Source organism: Pygocentrus nattereri, chromosome 20 (genome assembly GCF_015220715.1).
Source record: "Pygocentrus nattereri isolate fPygNat1 chromosome 20, fPygNat1.pri, whole genome shotgun sequence".
Lineage (NCBI taxonomy): Eukaryota > Metazoa > Chordata > Actinopteri > Characiformes > Serrasalmidae > Pygocentrus > Pygocentrus nattereri.
Window position 1 is genome coordinate 3,176,660 of NC_051230.1, and position 14,494 is coordinate 3,191,153.

A 14,494-nucleotide genomic window follows, 5' to 3' on the forward strand; every position below is an offset into this window, starting at 1 on the left:
CATGCTGTGCCGTTTTAGACCTGAATGCACATACGTTAACACATTAAATCCCAGTAAATAGTAGCAGTGTTAATTAGTATGCAGCAAAATTCACATTTCAGCTCCTTGAAGGGTAACATAACTGATTTTTCACAATTTCTGTATAATTCATTGTTTAAGGCAAACAAGTCATTCAGAATCGACTGATGTGAAAATGCTCCATTCTAGAGAAGCACATGAGACGTCTTTACAGTGGTGGTGATGGGAACCAGGGGTCACCATGACAACAACACAAATGGACGTTTTATTTACCATCCAGAACCACCAGAGAACCTACACAAGTCTTCTGAGTTTATATGGATATATGATGGAAAAACAATTTCATGTAGGAACTTTCTGTGAAGGAGCTTTGGTGGACGTCTGGTTCCTATCACCACCACTGTGAACAGTTCTGACTCTGTTTCTCCAGACTGAAGCATTTCACGCTCTGTGTTCATATTAACCATTGATTTTTACGGAAATTCAGGAAACTCTGTGAAATTCACCTGAACTACCTTGTAATTAAGAGCATCCAGTGGCTTTCCAGTGATTTTTGATACTCATTCATATTTGAGAAATCCAGATTTCTCCCCGTGTCTCTATTTATGACCTTCATTGGTCTGTATTTTTATGCTCTTTACCTGTAGATGGCGCCACTGTGCTGAACAATGCTGAGAGTTAAGAGGCCATACAAACTGGTCCGAGCACCCAGGGCTTCCAGCTGGGCTTCTGGAGGACCGGATCCCAGCTCAAACACCTGAATCAAGGTGTCGAAGGTATGTTTTTACAGAATAGGCCACACTGTGAGACGATGAAGATGATGAGTTGAGCATTTACAGCTCAGTCAAGTGTTCGAGTTTGGTGTAAAACCAACCTCATCTCAGTTTCAGTGGTTTGTCATCTGACAATAATGTAAAATTTGTTATCCAGAGTAAAAGACGCTCTGAGTCAGCGAGTCAGCACTGCTGACCAGCGTTACCGTCCGGTTCGAGCTTTAAAGTCGCTGCTTCAGCCGCTTTCAGAGGAACAGTTTCCGTTTTCTCCTCTAAAGCTGTCGGTATCTGAGAGCGAGAGCTCAGCAGGGAGCAGATGTTCCTTCACTGGAGTCGGTGTTTGTGGAAAACGTCTACAGTGGCTTTACAGACCCTGACGACCCGGTGCGCCCCCTGCTGGCACGTGTGCGTCTTTAGCTTTTTGCCAATTAGTTTATTGTTAGTGAGCCGTTTCAACGTCTCCAGCTAACATGACTAATCTAGTAGCTTGGTTATAGTTATTTTTACCGGTCCATTGTTTTATCACAGGTTACTGTGCTCTGATATCTGATCTCTCCACGAAGCATTTACACTGGTCAGGCATTCTGACCAACATTCTGACCACCTCCTCGTTTCTACACTCACTGTCCACTTTATCAGCTCCACTTACTGTATAGCTGCACTCTGTAGTTCTACAGTTACAGACTGTAGTCCATCTGTTTCTCTGATACTCTGTTACCCTGTTCTTCAGTGGTCAGGACCCCCATGGACCCTCACAGAGCAGGTACTGTTAAGTGGATCAGACACAGAAGTGCTGCTGATGTTTGTGTCCACTCTGTGTCCACTCTATTAGACACTCCTACCTTGTCGGTCCACCTTGTAGATGTAAAGTCAGAGAGTCAGTTTGCGGTGGTCATTCTCCGGTCCTTCATCAGTGGTCACAGGACGCTGTTGGCTGGATATTTTTGATTGGTGGACTGCAAACTCCAGCAGCACTGCTGTGTCTGATCCACTCAGACCAGCACAACACACACTAACACACCACCAGCACATCAGTGTTACTGCAGTGCTGAGAATGACCCACCACCCCAATAGTACCTGCTCTGTGAGGGTCCATGGGGGTCCTGACCACTGAAGAACAGGGTAACAGAGTATCAGAGAAACAGATGGACTACAGTCTGTAACTGTAGAACTACAGAGTGCAGCTATACGGTCAGTGGAGCTGATAAACTGCACACTGAGCGTAGAAACGAGGAGGTGGTCAGAGTGTTATGCTGATTGTTACTCACTGTAGGAGTGTGGAGCATCGAACATTAGAACGTAGCTGAAGCTCATATCTAGTTATTTAAGCTTGAACTTGTTGAGCGACTTCGTTTTCTGAGGCAGTTTGCAGGATTTTTTTATGCAAAGTCAATAAATTTAAGTTTCCATACTGCTTATCGAGGAAAATTATGTCAGTAAATCGAACATTTCTCCTGTTGATTTTAAGCTTAATTAATTCTTATGAGACATTTTTACTTTATTACGTTTTCATTTTATTAATCTCTTCAGCTCCTCGGGACCACCGGTGGGTCCAAACCGCACTTGGTCATGTTCTCCATAACGTTCATGTTCCATAAGCTCCATTCAGAAGCTGGGCGTCGTGTGAGGCTGTAGCTCTTCTCTCCAGTCTAATAGACGGTGACGTCATTTTAAACCCTTATAATAAAAGAAGCTGAACTCAGTTTGTTTTTCTACTGAAAGTCGAGCCGTTTTTCCCCAAATCTGGGCTCTAAACTATAAACAGACGGCGTCTCTTCAGTGATCTGCTCTGGAAACATCACTTTTAGAGAACAACACAAAGAGCGGCGCAGATTTTTGGCATTCAGCAGTGAATTGTGAGCGTGTAGTGAAATGTGGAGATCATGAAACACACGTTCTGTTCATTTGAGGGGCTTTTACAATAAAATGAATAAATAAAATAAAAATTTTAATTTATTACATGCAGCTACTGAAATCATGTGCCTTATGATTTGCTCACGAAAACTCAGATGGACAAACCAAAAGATACCCTGGAGAACAAGAGGTTAAGATGATCTTTTTATGATAAGTTTTTACTTTTAATTTTAAGTAAAATTCACTGTATTGGCAGATTGTGCTTGCTGTAAGACCTGAGCTTAAAACCAGCAAAACTATCTACCAGTACAGGTCATTTTACTCAATAAAATGACCTAAAACGAGTAAAAAATGTGTAGGAATAACCTAAATAAGCGAAACAATCTTGTCTCAGAATGGGAAATATTAGATATATTATCTAGACTTGATCGTTTCACTTGAAGACAGCGTTTTTTGCAGCGCAGTGCACCAAAGAAGAGCGATGCCGCTCCAAACAACACAAGGTTCAGCGCAGCGGTGGGTGTGTTCATCATTTTTATTGTTGAGTCAGACAGTTTGCTGAGTACGGGTAAAAAGAAACCAACTATTTGTGTTTACAAAACAGAGTAGCCCTTTAGAACCAAACACGCACACGTCCTCACGTTCACGTCGGAGGTTCTCCTCCAAAACACACAAAAGCAAGGACAAAACATCCGCATGCTCACGGAATGGTCTAAAAACTCCGGTTCTCCGGTTCCTTCGCCGACATTCAGCACAGACGCGTGCATCTGCGGGACGTCGCCTGTTTCTTCTGATCTGGGACCGTTTTCACTGTTGGGATCGTTTACAGTGTAAAAACACTTCTGTAAATTTTACAGCGGGCAGCAGATTTTACAGCCGTAAACTATATTTATAACAAACTTTGAGTGTCGCTGCTGTCGGAACGAAACCTCGTATATCCATTTTTGTTGGAATTCTCCTTTATCCGAAGCACAAAGCACTGCCGTGGCTGGAATGATGTATTAAGTGCAACATATGAAATGCAACTAACAAACTAACGAAACTGCAAAGCCCCCCGTGCTACAGTATCGAGAGACAGGCTGCTCTAGACTGTTCTGTCCCCAGTGTTCTCCGCAAGTACCAGCTAAATTAAGTAACATCAGAGAACTTCTCCACTCTGCAGTGTGTTCTGGGCGTCAAACACTAGGGGGCGCTCCCGAGCGAGTCCAAAATGAATGGGTTGATATGGAGCATTTGAGCAAAATCATAGATTATAAATTCTTAAACATTTTTAATGTACAAGAATGTAAAGACATCCTGAACATAGAACAGCATAAAACATGTTAACACCGCTGTGTTTTTAAGAGCTTTTAAACTCGTTATAGGAGTTTAAAACAGCGCCTCATGTATATTCATGACGTCAGACAGCGTGAACAGCCAATGAGCTGCTCCGCTCATCAATCAGTCACGCCCTAGCAGTAAAGCCACGCCTCCTGCTGCCCAAAACCCGTTTGCTGTAGAAAAAAGGAAAAATATCGGTGAGCTTTCTTTGTTTTTGTAGTGAAGTCCGTCCTTCTACTCTCTAAAATTAAAGAAAGGTTGTGGGCGAGTGATTTAGAAGCTATTTTAGCTTTTTGTTTTTACCCGATGGGCTCCATTCACTCCCATTCATTGAGGACTCACTCGCGGGCGCCCTCTGCTGTTCAGCAGTCCTGTTCTTGATATAATGGGGGAAATAGGAAGCGGCTAGGCTGCTCATAAACCGGCTCTGGTAATATCCAACATTTTGACCTCTTTGGCAAGACGTTTGACCTTTAACGGCAAGAATCTGTTTTCCTGTGTTTAAGAAATATAATCGATTACAGGATTTCCTAGAGAAATTAAGGGAAACGTCCACCGATTTTTCAAAATTTCTGTAAACCAAACCGGTTCAGACGTCTTTACAGTGGTGGTGATGGGAACCAGGGGTTGCCATGACTACAACACAGATATAGACATTTTATTTACCATCCAGAACCACCAGAGAACCTACACGGGTCTTCTGAAATGTTGATGATGGTTAAATAGTGGGCCTACATGCACCTTTTAGCTTTAGTATTTATAAAAATATTTAATACCAAACTTTTTTAAAACTTATGTTTAAGCAACATCTCATATTCCTAACCATTCATTTCATGTAGTAAAATTCTGTGAGGGAGCTTTTAGAGAAATTTTGAAAAATTGGTGGAATTCCACTGCGCATCTAAATTCTGCAGAGCGAGGATCTCCGGGAATGAGGTCAGATGGAGGTAAAGCGATTAGTTCAGCAAAAATCAATTAAATTTGGGGATTTTTTTCCCCCCTTTATTCCAAAACCTAGCCAGTCAGCCCAGACATGATCTTAAGTTTTAGCACTGGAGCTACGAAGCTGATGTAGCCAAGCAATGGAAGTTTAAAGTTTTGATGAACTGTCACTTTAACCATTCAGTTTGGGAAGGTGAAGCTAATCCCAGATCAGCATAAAAGGCTCTAGACCCAGTCCGACTATCTCTAATTCAGTGTTTCTCACCTCCTGTCCTGCAGTCCTGCACAGGTTCATGTCGTCCAAGTTACTTCATCAGCTTTCAGACAGGGGTGGAAAAAGTACAGATAAGTGACTTTATTAATCCCACAAACGGGGAAATTTCACTTCCGCATTTAACCCATCCGTGCAGTGAAACACCACATACACACTAGTGAATACACACACACTAGGGGGCAGTGAGCACAATTGCCCAGAGAAAGCCCGGGGAGCAGTTGGGGGTTAGGTGTCTTGCTCAAGGACACCTCAGTCATGTGCTGTCGGCTCTGGGGATCAAACCGGCGACCTTCCGGTCACAGGGCCAGTTCCCTGACCTCCAGCCCACGACTGCCCCCAAACAAACTGTATTATGATAGCTAAACTGTAAAGTGTTGTTTGTTTGATACTAAAGTTGAGTATTATCTTAAAAATCCAGCAAAACTTTAATAAAAAAACAATCAACATATAATTATAATTAAAAATTAGACCTCTGGGCGTGGCCTAATATTCTAATTAGCATGCTTGATTGACATTCCTCAGTTCAACACTCCAAGCCTGATACAGAACTGAAGGAGAACTTCACCAGCTTGAGGAGAAACGAGTGAAACAGGCTCAACATATACAGGCGATGTTGTAGACCCCACTGTGTCCACTCTAGTGTAGTCCAGCTGGCTAGTCCAGGGGTTGGCAACCCAAATGTTAGGAGCCGTTTTTTTCCACATCACAACAGCCACAACATTTTATGTCCATTTTACCTTCTTGGCTGTAAACGTCTCTCAGTGTGTGGTAATGTACTGGTACAGGCCAGAAATCTAATGTAAATAAAAACGTTGCTGTGCTTGAAGCTTCAGCTCAGCTGTAGCTGCTTCTCTCGCATCTCCAGCAGGAAGCTTTTCCTCAAAAGTGGAATTGTGTCTCTCAATGTTTGACTTTTTACAACTTTTTTTTCCCCAGCATCTCATTCTAACTTTCCAGGTCCGCCTTAAGTGGTGGAATGTAACTGCTGTGCCATTTAAGGTGGAACGGAAAATTCAATTTTGGGACTTTTTAGTGTTTGTAGATTAAAGGTATCAGGAAACCAGCTGGAGAGCTTTTTAATGCATTAATAAATCCATTCGTCTCCAAATTATTGATGTTCATCTTAAATCTTTCTCTTTGGTGTTTTGTTAGCTTCTAGCTAGACTGCTGGTTGTCTGCGTTGCTATGGTGACATGCAGACCTTCAGGGTTAAAGGGTGAATCAGCAGTTCTACATTAACCGTTTACAAGTTTTAACAGTTACAGCTGCCCAGTTCATGATGAGCGAGGAGAATTTGGGCAAAATATTTTGGCAATTTATTGGTTATTGGAAAGTTATTCACAGGACGTTCTTTGTAGATGTATATTTTGTGCCCACAAGAACACAATTAACCTACGCAGAAAGAACAAGATGGTTTTAGGTTCCCTGGGCTTCATCTGAAACGTTGGTTGCAGTCTCAAAAGCTCACGCAATTAAGCGTAGCCAAAAATGCACTCGAGTGAAACGTGACGCAGTGTCTGCTTTTGATTGGCTGTTTTGTGAAACTTGTTCCACGAAGTTTCCTGTAGGTTTCAAGCAACTGAAGTTGCATGAGAGTTTCAAGGTCCAGAGAGGCCATGACGAAGTTCTAACAGTTCAGAAAATTATCTTGGGATCATGATTTAATTGTCTTGTGATGCTATCTTGATCACAAACAAATTTGTTTCATCTCAAGAGAAGTTATTTTCTCAAGATCTCAGCTTGCCTTGAAATCACGATACAAGTTTTCTTAGGTCACAACAACTTTTCATGTCTTGGGATCACAAGAAAAATAAGTGGGGATCCCAAGTTGACAGTCCGGAGAACGATAACTACCTCATGTCCTCTCTGGATTTTTTCAGATTTTCCTGATTGTTGTCTTGAGATCGCAAGAAAATGAGTTGGGATCCCAGGATAACCTCATAGTCTCTCTGGACTTGCGTACTTGTCCACCCCTGGCTGATAATCGCATACGTCTGAAAGTGAATCTGCAGGGCAGGCGCTGTGAAGCACTGGCGTAAGAACCTCCTGCCAGTTAAACGAGTCTCTAGGCTACATTACTTGCACAAGTAACTCACAATACTTACAATGAAATTAGACTGAGAACCTACATCGTTTGCATTAGTGCAGTTGGGACCCTGAAAGAGTTTGGCTTTGTTACCTAAAGCATGCAACTCTGTTGAAAGCGTGTACTGAACCCCCACTAAAAATAGCGGAAAGGAATACAGTTTTGAGCATTTACGTTCCATAACGTACTCGGCCCACCGCCCACGGGCTCCTCCGGGGCCGTTTGAGTTCAGTGAATAACAGCGCTTTGATGCATAGTACCCCTTCAGAGCTGGGTCTGTTTGTGACCATGGTGCAGTTGTCCTACCTGACATTGACCCAAGGCAGAAGAATAGAACTAATAAGGAGTGAGCACTATAAAATACTGCGCCAAAGTCAGAGATCACCTTTTATTACCTGACTTCCCAGTCAAAACAGCCATTAAGTTATTCATTTTTCAGGAGATATTTCTGAGGAGAGTAGATGTACGACAGTCCACTTGCATAAGGAAGGATAAGGTCCACGTAAACAAAGCCATGAGTTCAAACTGACCACCTGGAACAGCTGGTGGACCCCAAAACTGCCCCATCAGATAAACAGCACCTAAAGCCTTCATCTCTGAGAGAGAGGAGAAAATCAAGCTGCTTCAGATCTGAAAACATCTACAGGTCTTTCTGTCCATCCTTCCACTGTGAGAAGACCACTCAGAGTTATGGGTCTGAAAGGACGTGTAGCTGATCAAGAAGAACCTCGCTGTGTTTACATGAGATTTTTGCCAATCCCATTGAACACATTCCTATTTTAGATTCAGACGGAGGCGTCTATTCTCGCTCTACTCAACAAGCTGATGGAAAACCTCAGTTGACATGCTCACTACAGGAACCTCTTAGAGTAGATGTTACCATGACCATGAACATCACGTGAGGTCCAGTCAGAGTGAGATGAGCAGCAGTGAGCAGTGATTGTGTATTTAACTGCTTTAAAATGACGTCAGACTCAGGAAAACGTCCTTCACACGTCCTTATTAAAGAAGGCCGAGAGGAAGACGTCGTGCTCTGAGACACATAAGCTGGACGTCCGTCCCACCGCCGTCTTTTAAAGATCAGAGCATGAACTTCGTCTCCTCTGCAGACCAGTTTCTGCTCCGCCGTGTTGAACGGGATAAACTCTCACTGTGACGCGACGCACATGCAGAACGGACTTAAACTTTCCGATAGGGAATGTAATCGGATACAGACGTTTACACGGATATTATTCTTCTATTTAATGGATTATTTACAGGATTACACACCTCATTCAGTCGGATAGAAACTGTATTCCCAATGGCCTCAATCGGATTAGACTATTCTGATTGAGCTATTAGTCGGATTATTAAGATTAGGCTGCATGTAAATGTGGCTACTGAGAAAAGGAGACGGACACATCAAACAAAGAAGCTGAGTGATGGACTGACCACCCCAGAGTCCAGACCTCAGCACCACTGAATGGGTTTGATCACTTCAGAAAATCATCAACCAGCTTCTCAGACTGAGCTTTGGAGGCGTGTCTGCAGGTTCTCTGAGGAGCTGGAAGTGAGTCTCCTGAGAAGAACAGAAGCTGGAATGAAGGAGAAGAGCGACTCACTGAAAACTCAGACAGCTGAGAGTAGATTTAGTTGCTGAGGCTTCTGGGTAGTTTTGTGTTAAATGTTTTTTTTCTTGATGCTGAAAAATGAAGAACCTGTACTTAATGGCTGGTTTGTTCAGTAAAAGTGGAAGTTAAGTAAGTGAAGGGTGGAATCTGACTTTCAGACTGCTGTGTGTCCAAGTGTCCATGCGGCGTCATAATGAGTTCAATTCAAAGATCTCCATAGAAAAGGACTGACCAGTAGAATGGGACGCCCTGGAGACGCTGTACGAGAGCCTAAGGCCTCTGCCCACTGCAAGCGTGGCCTGAGGGGTATAGAGGCTGTGGAGCGGTGCTCTCTGGGGCGATGGACCTGTGTGATGAGCTGGAGTGGCGTTTGTTTGTTTGCTCTCTGATCCCCGAGGGTTTTGCTCGGAGTAACGGCTGCACTCGTCTGCGGCGGCCGCGACTCTCCTCTCCTCACTGACCGCTGAAGGAAGACTTTACCACAGCACTTCTGCTCTCAGCTCCTCCGATCTGATGAACATCACTGCGCTGCGTATGACAGCACTGCTACGCTGATCCTGCTGAGGACGATGAGCCCAGACGCAGTGATATATTCTCTCTCTCTCTCTCTCTCTCCCTCTCTCTCTCCCTCTCCCTCTCCCTCTCCCTCTCTCTCTCTCTCTCTCTCTCTGTCTCTCTCTCTCTCTCTCTCTCTCCCCCTCTCTCTCTCTCTGTCTCTCTCTCTCTCTCTCTCTCTCTCCCCCTCTCTCTCTCTCTCTCCCCCTCTCTCTCTCTCTCTCCCCCTCTCTCTCTCTCTCTCTCTCTCTCTCTCTCTCTCTCTCTCTCTCTCTCTCTCTCTCTCTCTCTCTCTCTGTCTCTCGCTCTCTCTCTCTCTCACACACATGCGCTCTCGCTCTTTCTCTCTCTCTCGCACACGCTCTGTCTCGTCTCTCGCTCTCTTTCTGTCTGTCTGTCTGTCTGTCCGTCTGTCTCTGTCTCTCTCTCTTTTTTCTGTCAGTTTTAAAATTTTCCTTCAGTCATTTTTTTGTCTCTTTCTCTTTTTTCTTCCATTTTCTTTTTCTTTTTTTTTCTTTTTTTCACTCTTTTTTTTGTCTTTTTCTTTCTTCAGTCATTTTTTTCTTTCTTCCTTTTCTTTTAAACAATTTCTTCCTTTTTCTCTTTCACTTTCTTTTTAATATTTTTTTAACCCATCAGGCATTCTTTTCTTTTTTCTTTCTATTTATTTTTTTCTTTCTCTCGTGCTGTTCTGTGACTCATTGCTCAGTAATATTGATTATGATGATTATATTTTTTGCGTGTTCATTTCAGGAAAAGCAAAACTAGTTATAGTGTTTTTTATGTATTTAATGTCTTGAAAGCCTTTTCAGACTTCTCTCCTCTTTTAGGTTAGATTGCATAGACGGTGGTAATCGTGGTGTTTTATAACGCTGGGAATATGAGCAGCTCCTTATGAACTCCAGTCACCGGTTTCAGAACATTTTCCACATCAAAGGGATTTCAATGTGATGCAATTAAAATATCAGTTATATAATATTTTAGCTGATATAACAGTAAATCAAAAGGGGAGGGGTGCAGTTTCATAAGGTTGGAGGTTATTTTTGTCATTCTTTTAACCCGGTGCAGCCCCCCCCCCCCCCCCCCCCCCACCACCACCACCATCAGCTGCCCCCCACACCCCCTCACTTCTAATCGAGGCTGGCCTGAACCGGCGGAGTGTAGGGGGGGTGCTGGGGAGCAATAGAGCGAGGGAGCGTGTGAAAAGCAGGGGGCAGAGTAATAAGTAAATTAAGATCTATCAGATAGCAGAGCGAGCGGAGGTGGACCCCCCCCCCCCCAACGCCTTATCGCTCTTCCGGAAGGAGGTAAACAATTTCCTAAACATGAAAAATGTCTTATCTGAATCTAATAGTGGCGCTGATTCATTTCTTCTCTGGATTGCGAGGGGAGAACGACGTGAACGCGGTGGAGCAAAAACAATCCCACCGCACCGGCGTTAATGAGATCTTCTACAGTTCTCCTCCGCAGCCAGAGCAGAGGCCCCTGGGTGTGATTTTCCAGCCGTTTTGATTGACAGTCCACCCCTCGATTCTCCCGTCGCCAGTCCAATTAGCTCCACTCAGGAGGGTCGGCGCCGGTCTCCTCAGCCGTGGTTTAGATTGTAGCCCTTGGTTTGGTTTCAGTGTTGAGAGTCCGCCAGCGTTTGTTCTCACTTCTCTGCTCCCAGTAACACTTTCTGTGAATACTGTGTCAATAAGACGCTGTGAACGCGTTCGGCACAGGTAATGCATTCATAAAGCATCATAAGCGGCTATGAGCCTTTATAAAAGCGTATTACATGGTTACTACGCATTGTGAATCGTGCTATAATGCATTATTAATACACACTTAGAGAAGATGTCTCTCCAAGGGTTCTTTAGAAAAGAAAAATGGTTCTATATACAACCTTTGCAGGGTTCTTTGCATCATGAAAGGGTTCTTGAGATTGATGGACAATGTGGTGCATATGGTTCCGTGTGGAACCTTTTTGAAAATGGTTCTGCATAGCACCGAAAAGGGTGCTTCTGTTGTTAGTGTCAAGCTTGTAAGAATAGAAGAACCCCTTTTGGGTGCTGTATAGAACCTTTTTCAAAACGATTCCATATATTGATGGAAAGGGTACATAAGTGTGTTGTAGATGGTTCTAAAGGGCTCCTCTGTTGTTACCAGCCTGACGCATTTTGGGTGCTATATAGAACCGTTTTCCATCGGTTCTAAAGCACGTTTCCCATCAGTCTAAAGAACCCTGCAAAGGGTTCTTTGAGTGTTCATGGTTGTATATAGAACCATTTTCTTTCTAAAGAACCATCTTTTTTAAGAACGTATGTGAGCAAGACACTATGAACACATTCATAGCTTATAATGCATTCATAAGGTATTATAGATATTTATAGAAATGTGTTGCATGGTTACTCCGCATTATAACTGCATTAAAAGTAGTATTCATAACATATCAGTGCTAAATGAGTCCCTTTGCGAGACCTTGCAATACGAATTAAACCAGTTATAACATATTAATCCATTCTAGATGTTCATAAGCTGTTCATAAGCTGTCTTTGGCCGTATAACATGTTATGAGCAGTGCTTGCAATGCATGATGTTGACAGTTCATTATAAACATGAATAAACGTTGTAAAACATTTCTCCAAATACTAATAGCCATGCTTATAATGCCCTTTGAAAGCAATGACATGTTATAAATGCGTTCGTAGGTTCTTATAGCTGCAGCGTTCATAGAAAGCATCAACATAGGGTCCTAATGTTTGCTTCCCATTGGACCTTTTCTGAGCTGTCCGTCAAAAATAAAAGCCCCCCGAGGTCTTCAGGAAGCTCTGCCTACCCTCGTTCAAAAGTTTGGAATCACTTTTCCATATTGATATCATAATCGTGTTAATAATTGTAACGTTAATATCGGATGTTGGTGTGGGTTTTTCAGCACCGGTCGTGGTTTACAGACTTTATTCTGGGTTTTAAGTTTATTGAAACTTCTTGTGGTACAGTGGTGTGGTGTGCAAAAGTCTGAGCACCCAAGTGAACAGCAGTTACCCAGTCTAATAGAATCGATTAGAAGCTTAAACGGGCCGTTTTCGCCAATTTTGGTGCAGAATTTCTATTTATTCACTGATGAAACCCATAGAGTGCCATAACTTTTGCACAGGCCTTGTTTATTTTTCCTAATATCCGAAGTTAAGCGACTGAGCGGTAGCGCATTAAGACGTGTCTCTGTAGAGGACGTTTTGAGTTATTAGGCTGTGATGTTTTCCACGTATCGGCCTGTAAACAGGCGGACTAAAGGCATTCAGAGCGGCTTGTTTTGAAATTCACTCCATTTTCTTTGAGCTATTTTTCCGTCGAACGCAGGTGAACAGGTTTTTAAAAGCAACGATTTAAGGCCAAAATCTTCTCGAAACTTTGGTAAAACGGTGTCTCGGTCATCAGGCAGTGAATTCAGAGCCAGTTCATGTAGGAACTCTCTGTGAGGAGCTTTTAGAGGGGGACGTCTGGTTCCCATCACCACCACTGTGAACGGTTCTGACTCAGTTTATCTAGAACAGAGCGCTTCACACCAAGTGACTCTGATTACATCTGAACTGCTTAATTAGGCAGATTTTTTTGTTAATCTGTTCGTTCAGTTTTATTTAGATCTCCACTAATGATCTGCAACCAAATTGGTTTTATGTTCTTGATAAACATTTATTATTATTATTATTATTATTATATTGCTGCTGTCAGAACAAAACCTTGTATCTCAAATAGTAACTTTACAGGAGAAGGAAACGCCTTACATTAACTTCAGTGGAAGTCAATGGAACCAGACGTCTTTCCAAGTCATTTTGTGCCGTTTCTTTTGGTGCATTAATCCATGAAATTTACACACAATGTAAAGGGCATCAGACTTTTCCAGATTATGCCAAAAACTGAAAAACAACAAAAACGGAGATACAAGGTTTTGTTCTGACAGCAGCTGCTATTGTTGTTGTTGTTGTTGTTGTTGTTGTTGTTGTTGTTATTGTGAAACATTTGAAAGCAGAACTTAAAATGTTGATTCCAAAGTTTTGAACGCTGGCGCTCATCCTCAGATTTGTTACACACTCTGTTCCAGGATGGTCACATGACGGAGCAGCGGTTCCTCTGCAGCGCCCCCTGCAGGCGGATGGAGGCGTGGTTCTGGCGCAGGCCGCGCGCCACGGCGATGCCCAGCAGCTCTTTGAAGAGCAGCAGCACGTGCCAGTTGTACTTGGCCGAACATTCCACGTAGCCACACTTCCAGGTTTTCTTCACCAGCACGGAGATGGCCCTGCGCTGAGTGAAGCGGTGCCTCTGCAGATCCCGCTTACTGCCCACCACCAGGATGGGCACCTCACTGCTACTGCCTTCCCTGAGAAAGAAGAAGAGGAGAGGACAGAGGAAGAGAGGAGGGGAGAAAAGAGAAGAAAGTTACTTGTTTTAGTCCCGTTTAACCCATCTGTGCAGGAGAGGAGAAGAGAAAGGAAGAGAGGAAAGGAGGAGAAGAAAGAAAAGTAGAACAGAAAGGAAAGAGGGGAGGAGGGAAAAAGGAATAAGAAGAGATGAAAGGTGAAAAGAAGAGGAGATGAGGAAAGAGAGGGGAGGAGAGGAATGGAGAAAAGAGGGGAAAAGAAAAGAAGAGGGGGAAAAGAGAAAAGAGAGGAAAGGAAAGAAAAGAAGAGAAGAAAGGGGGGGAAAAGAAAAGAAGTAAGGAAAGGAGAAAAGATGAGATGAAGGGTGAAAAGAAGAGATGAGAAGAGGAAACGAAAAAGTAAGAGAAAAGAACAGAAGAGGAAAGGAGAGAAGAGAACAGAGGAGGAGAGGAGAAGAGAAGAGATGAAAGGTGAAAAGAGATGAAGATGGGAGAGAGGAAGATGAGAAGAGAAAAGAGGATGGAGAGAGCCGGAACGCGGGAGAAGCGAGAGAAGTCGAGGAGAAGAGAAATGAGGTGACCATTGAAAAAGACAGGAGAAAAAACAAGAGCTTGAGAAAACGGAAAAAAGAGTGGGAGAGGGAAAAGGAGAAAACCCAGGAGGTGAAGTGTGCGGAGGAACGGATAAAAGCGAAGAGGAGG

General features: G+C 43.3%; 1 protein-coding gene across 2 annotated transcripts in view; it reads right to left on the minus strand.

Moving 5' to 3' along the window:
- rasl10a (RAS-like, family 10, member A) overlaps nucleotides 1–14,494 on the minus strand; it is a 53,749-nt gene continuing 39,255 nt past the window's right edge. The window contains exons 3-4 of one of the 2 annotated variants that reach the window (XM_037531947.1): nucleotides 13,507–13,792; nucleotides 1–20 (exon numbers count right to left, since the gene is read on the minus strand). In XM_037531947.1, coding sequence (XP_037387844.1) covers nucleotides 13,522–13,792 — 271 coding nt within the window. In that variant the 3' untranslated portion in view covers nucleotides 1–20; nucleotides 13,507–13,521. Of the gene's footprint in view, nucleotides 21–13,328; nucleotides 13,793–14,494 lie in introns of those variants that run through there. The other variant, XM_017720876.2, reaches the window with a different exon arrangement.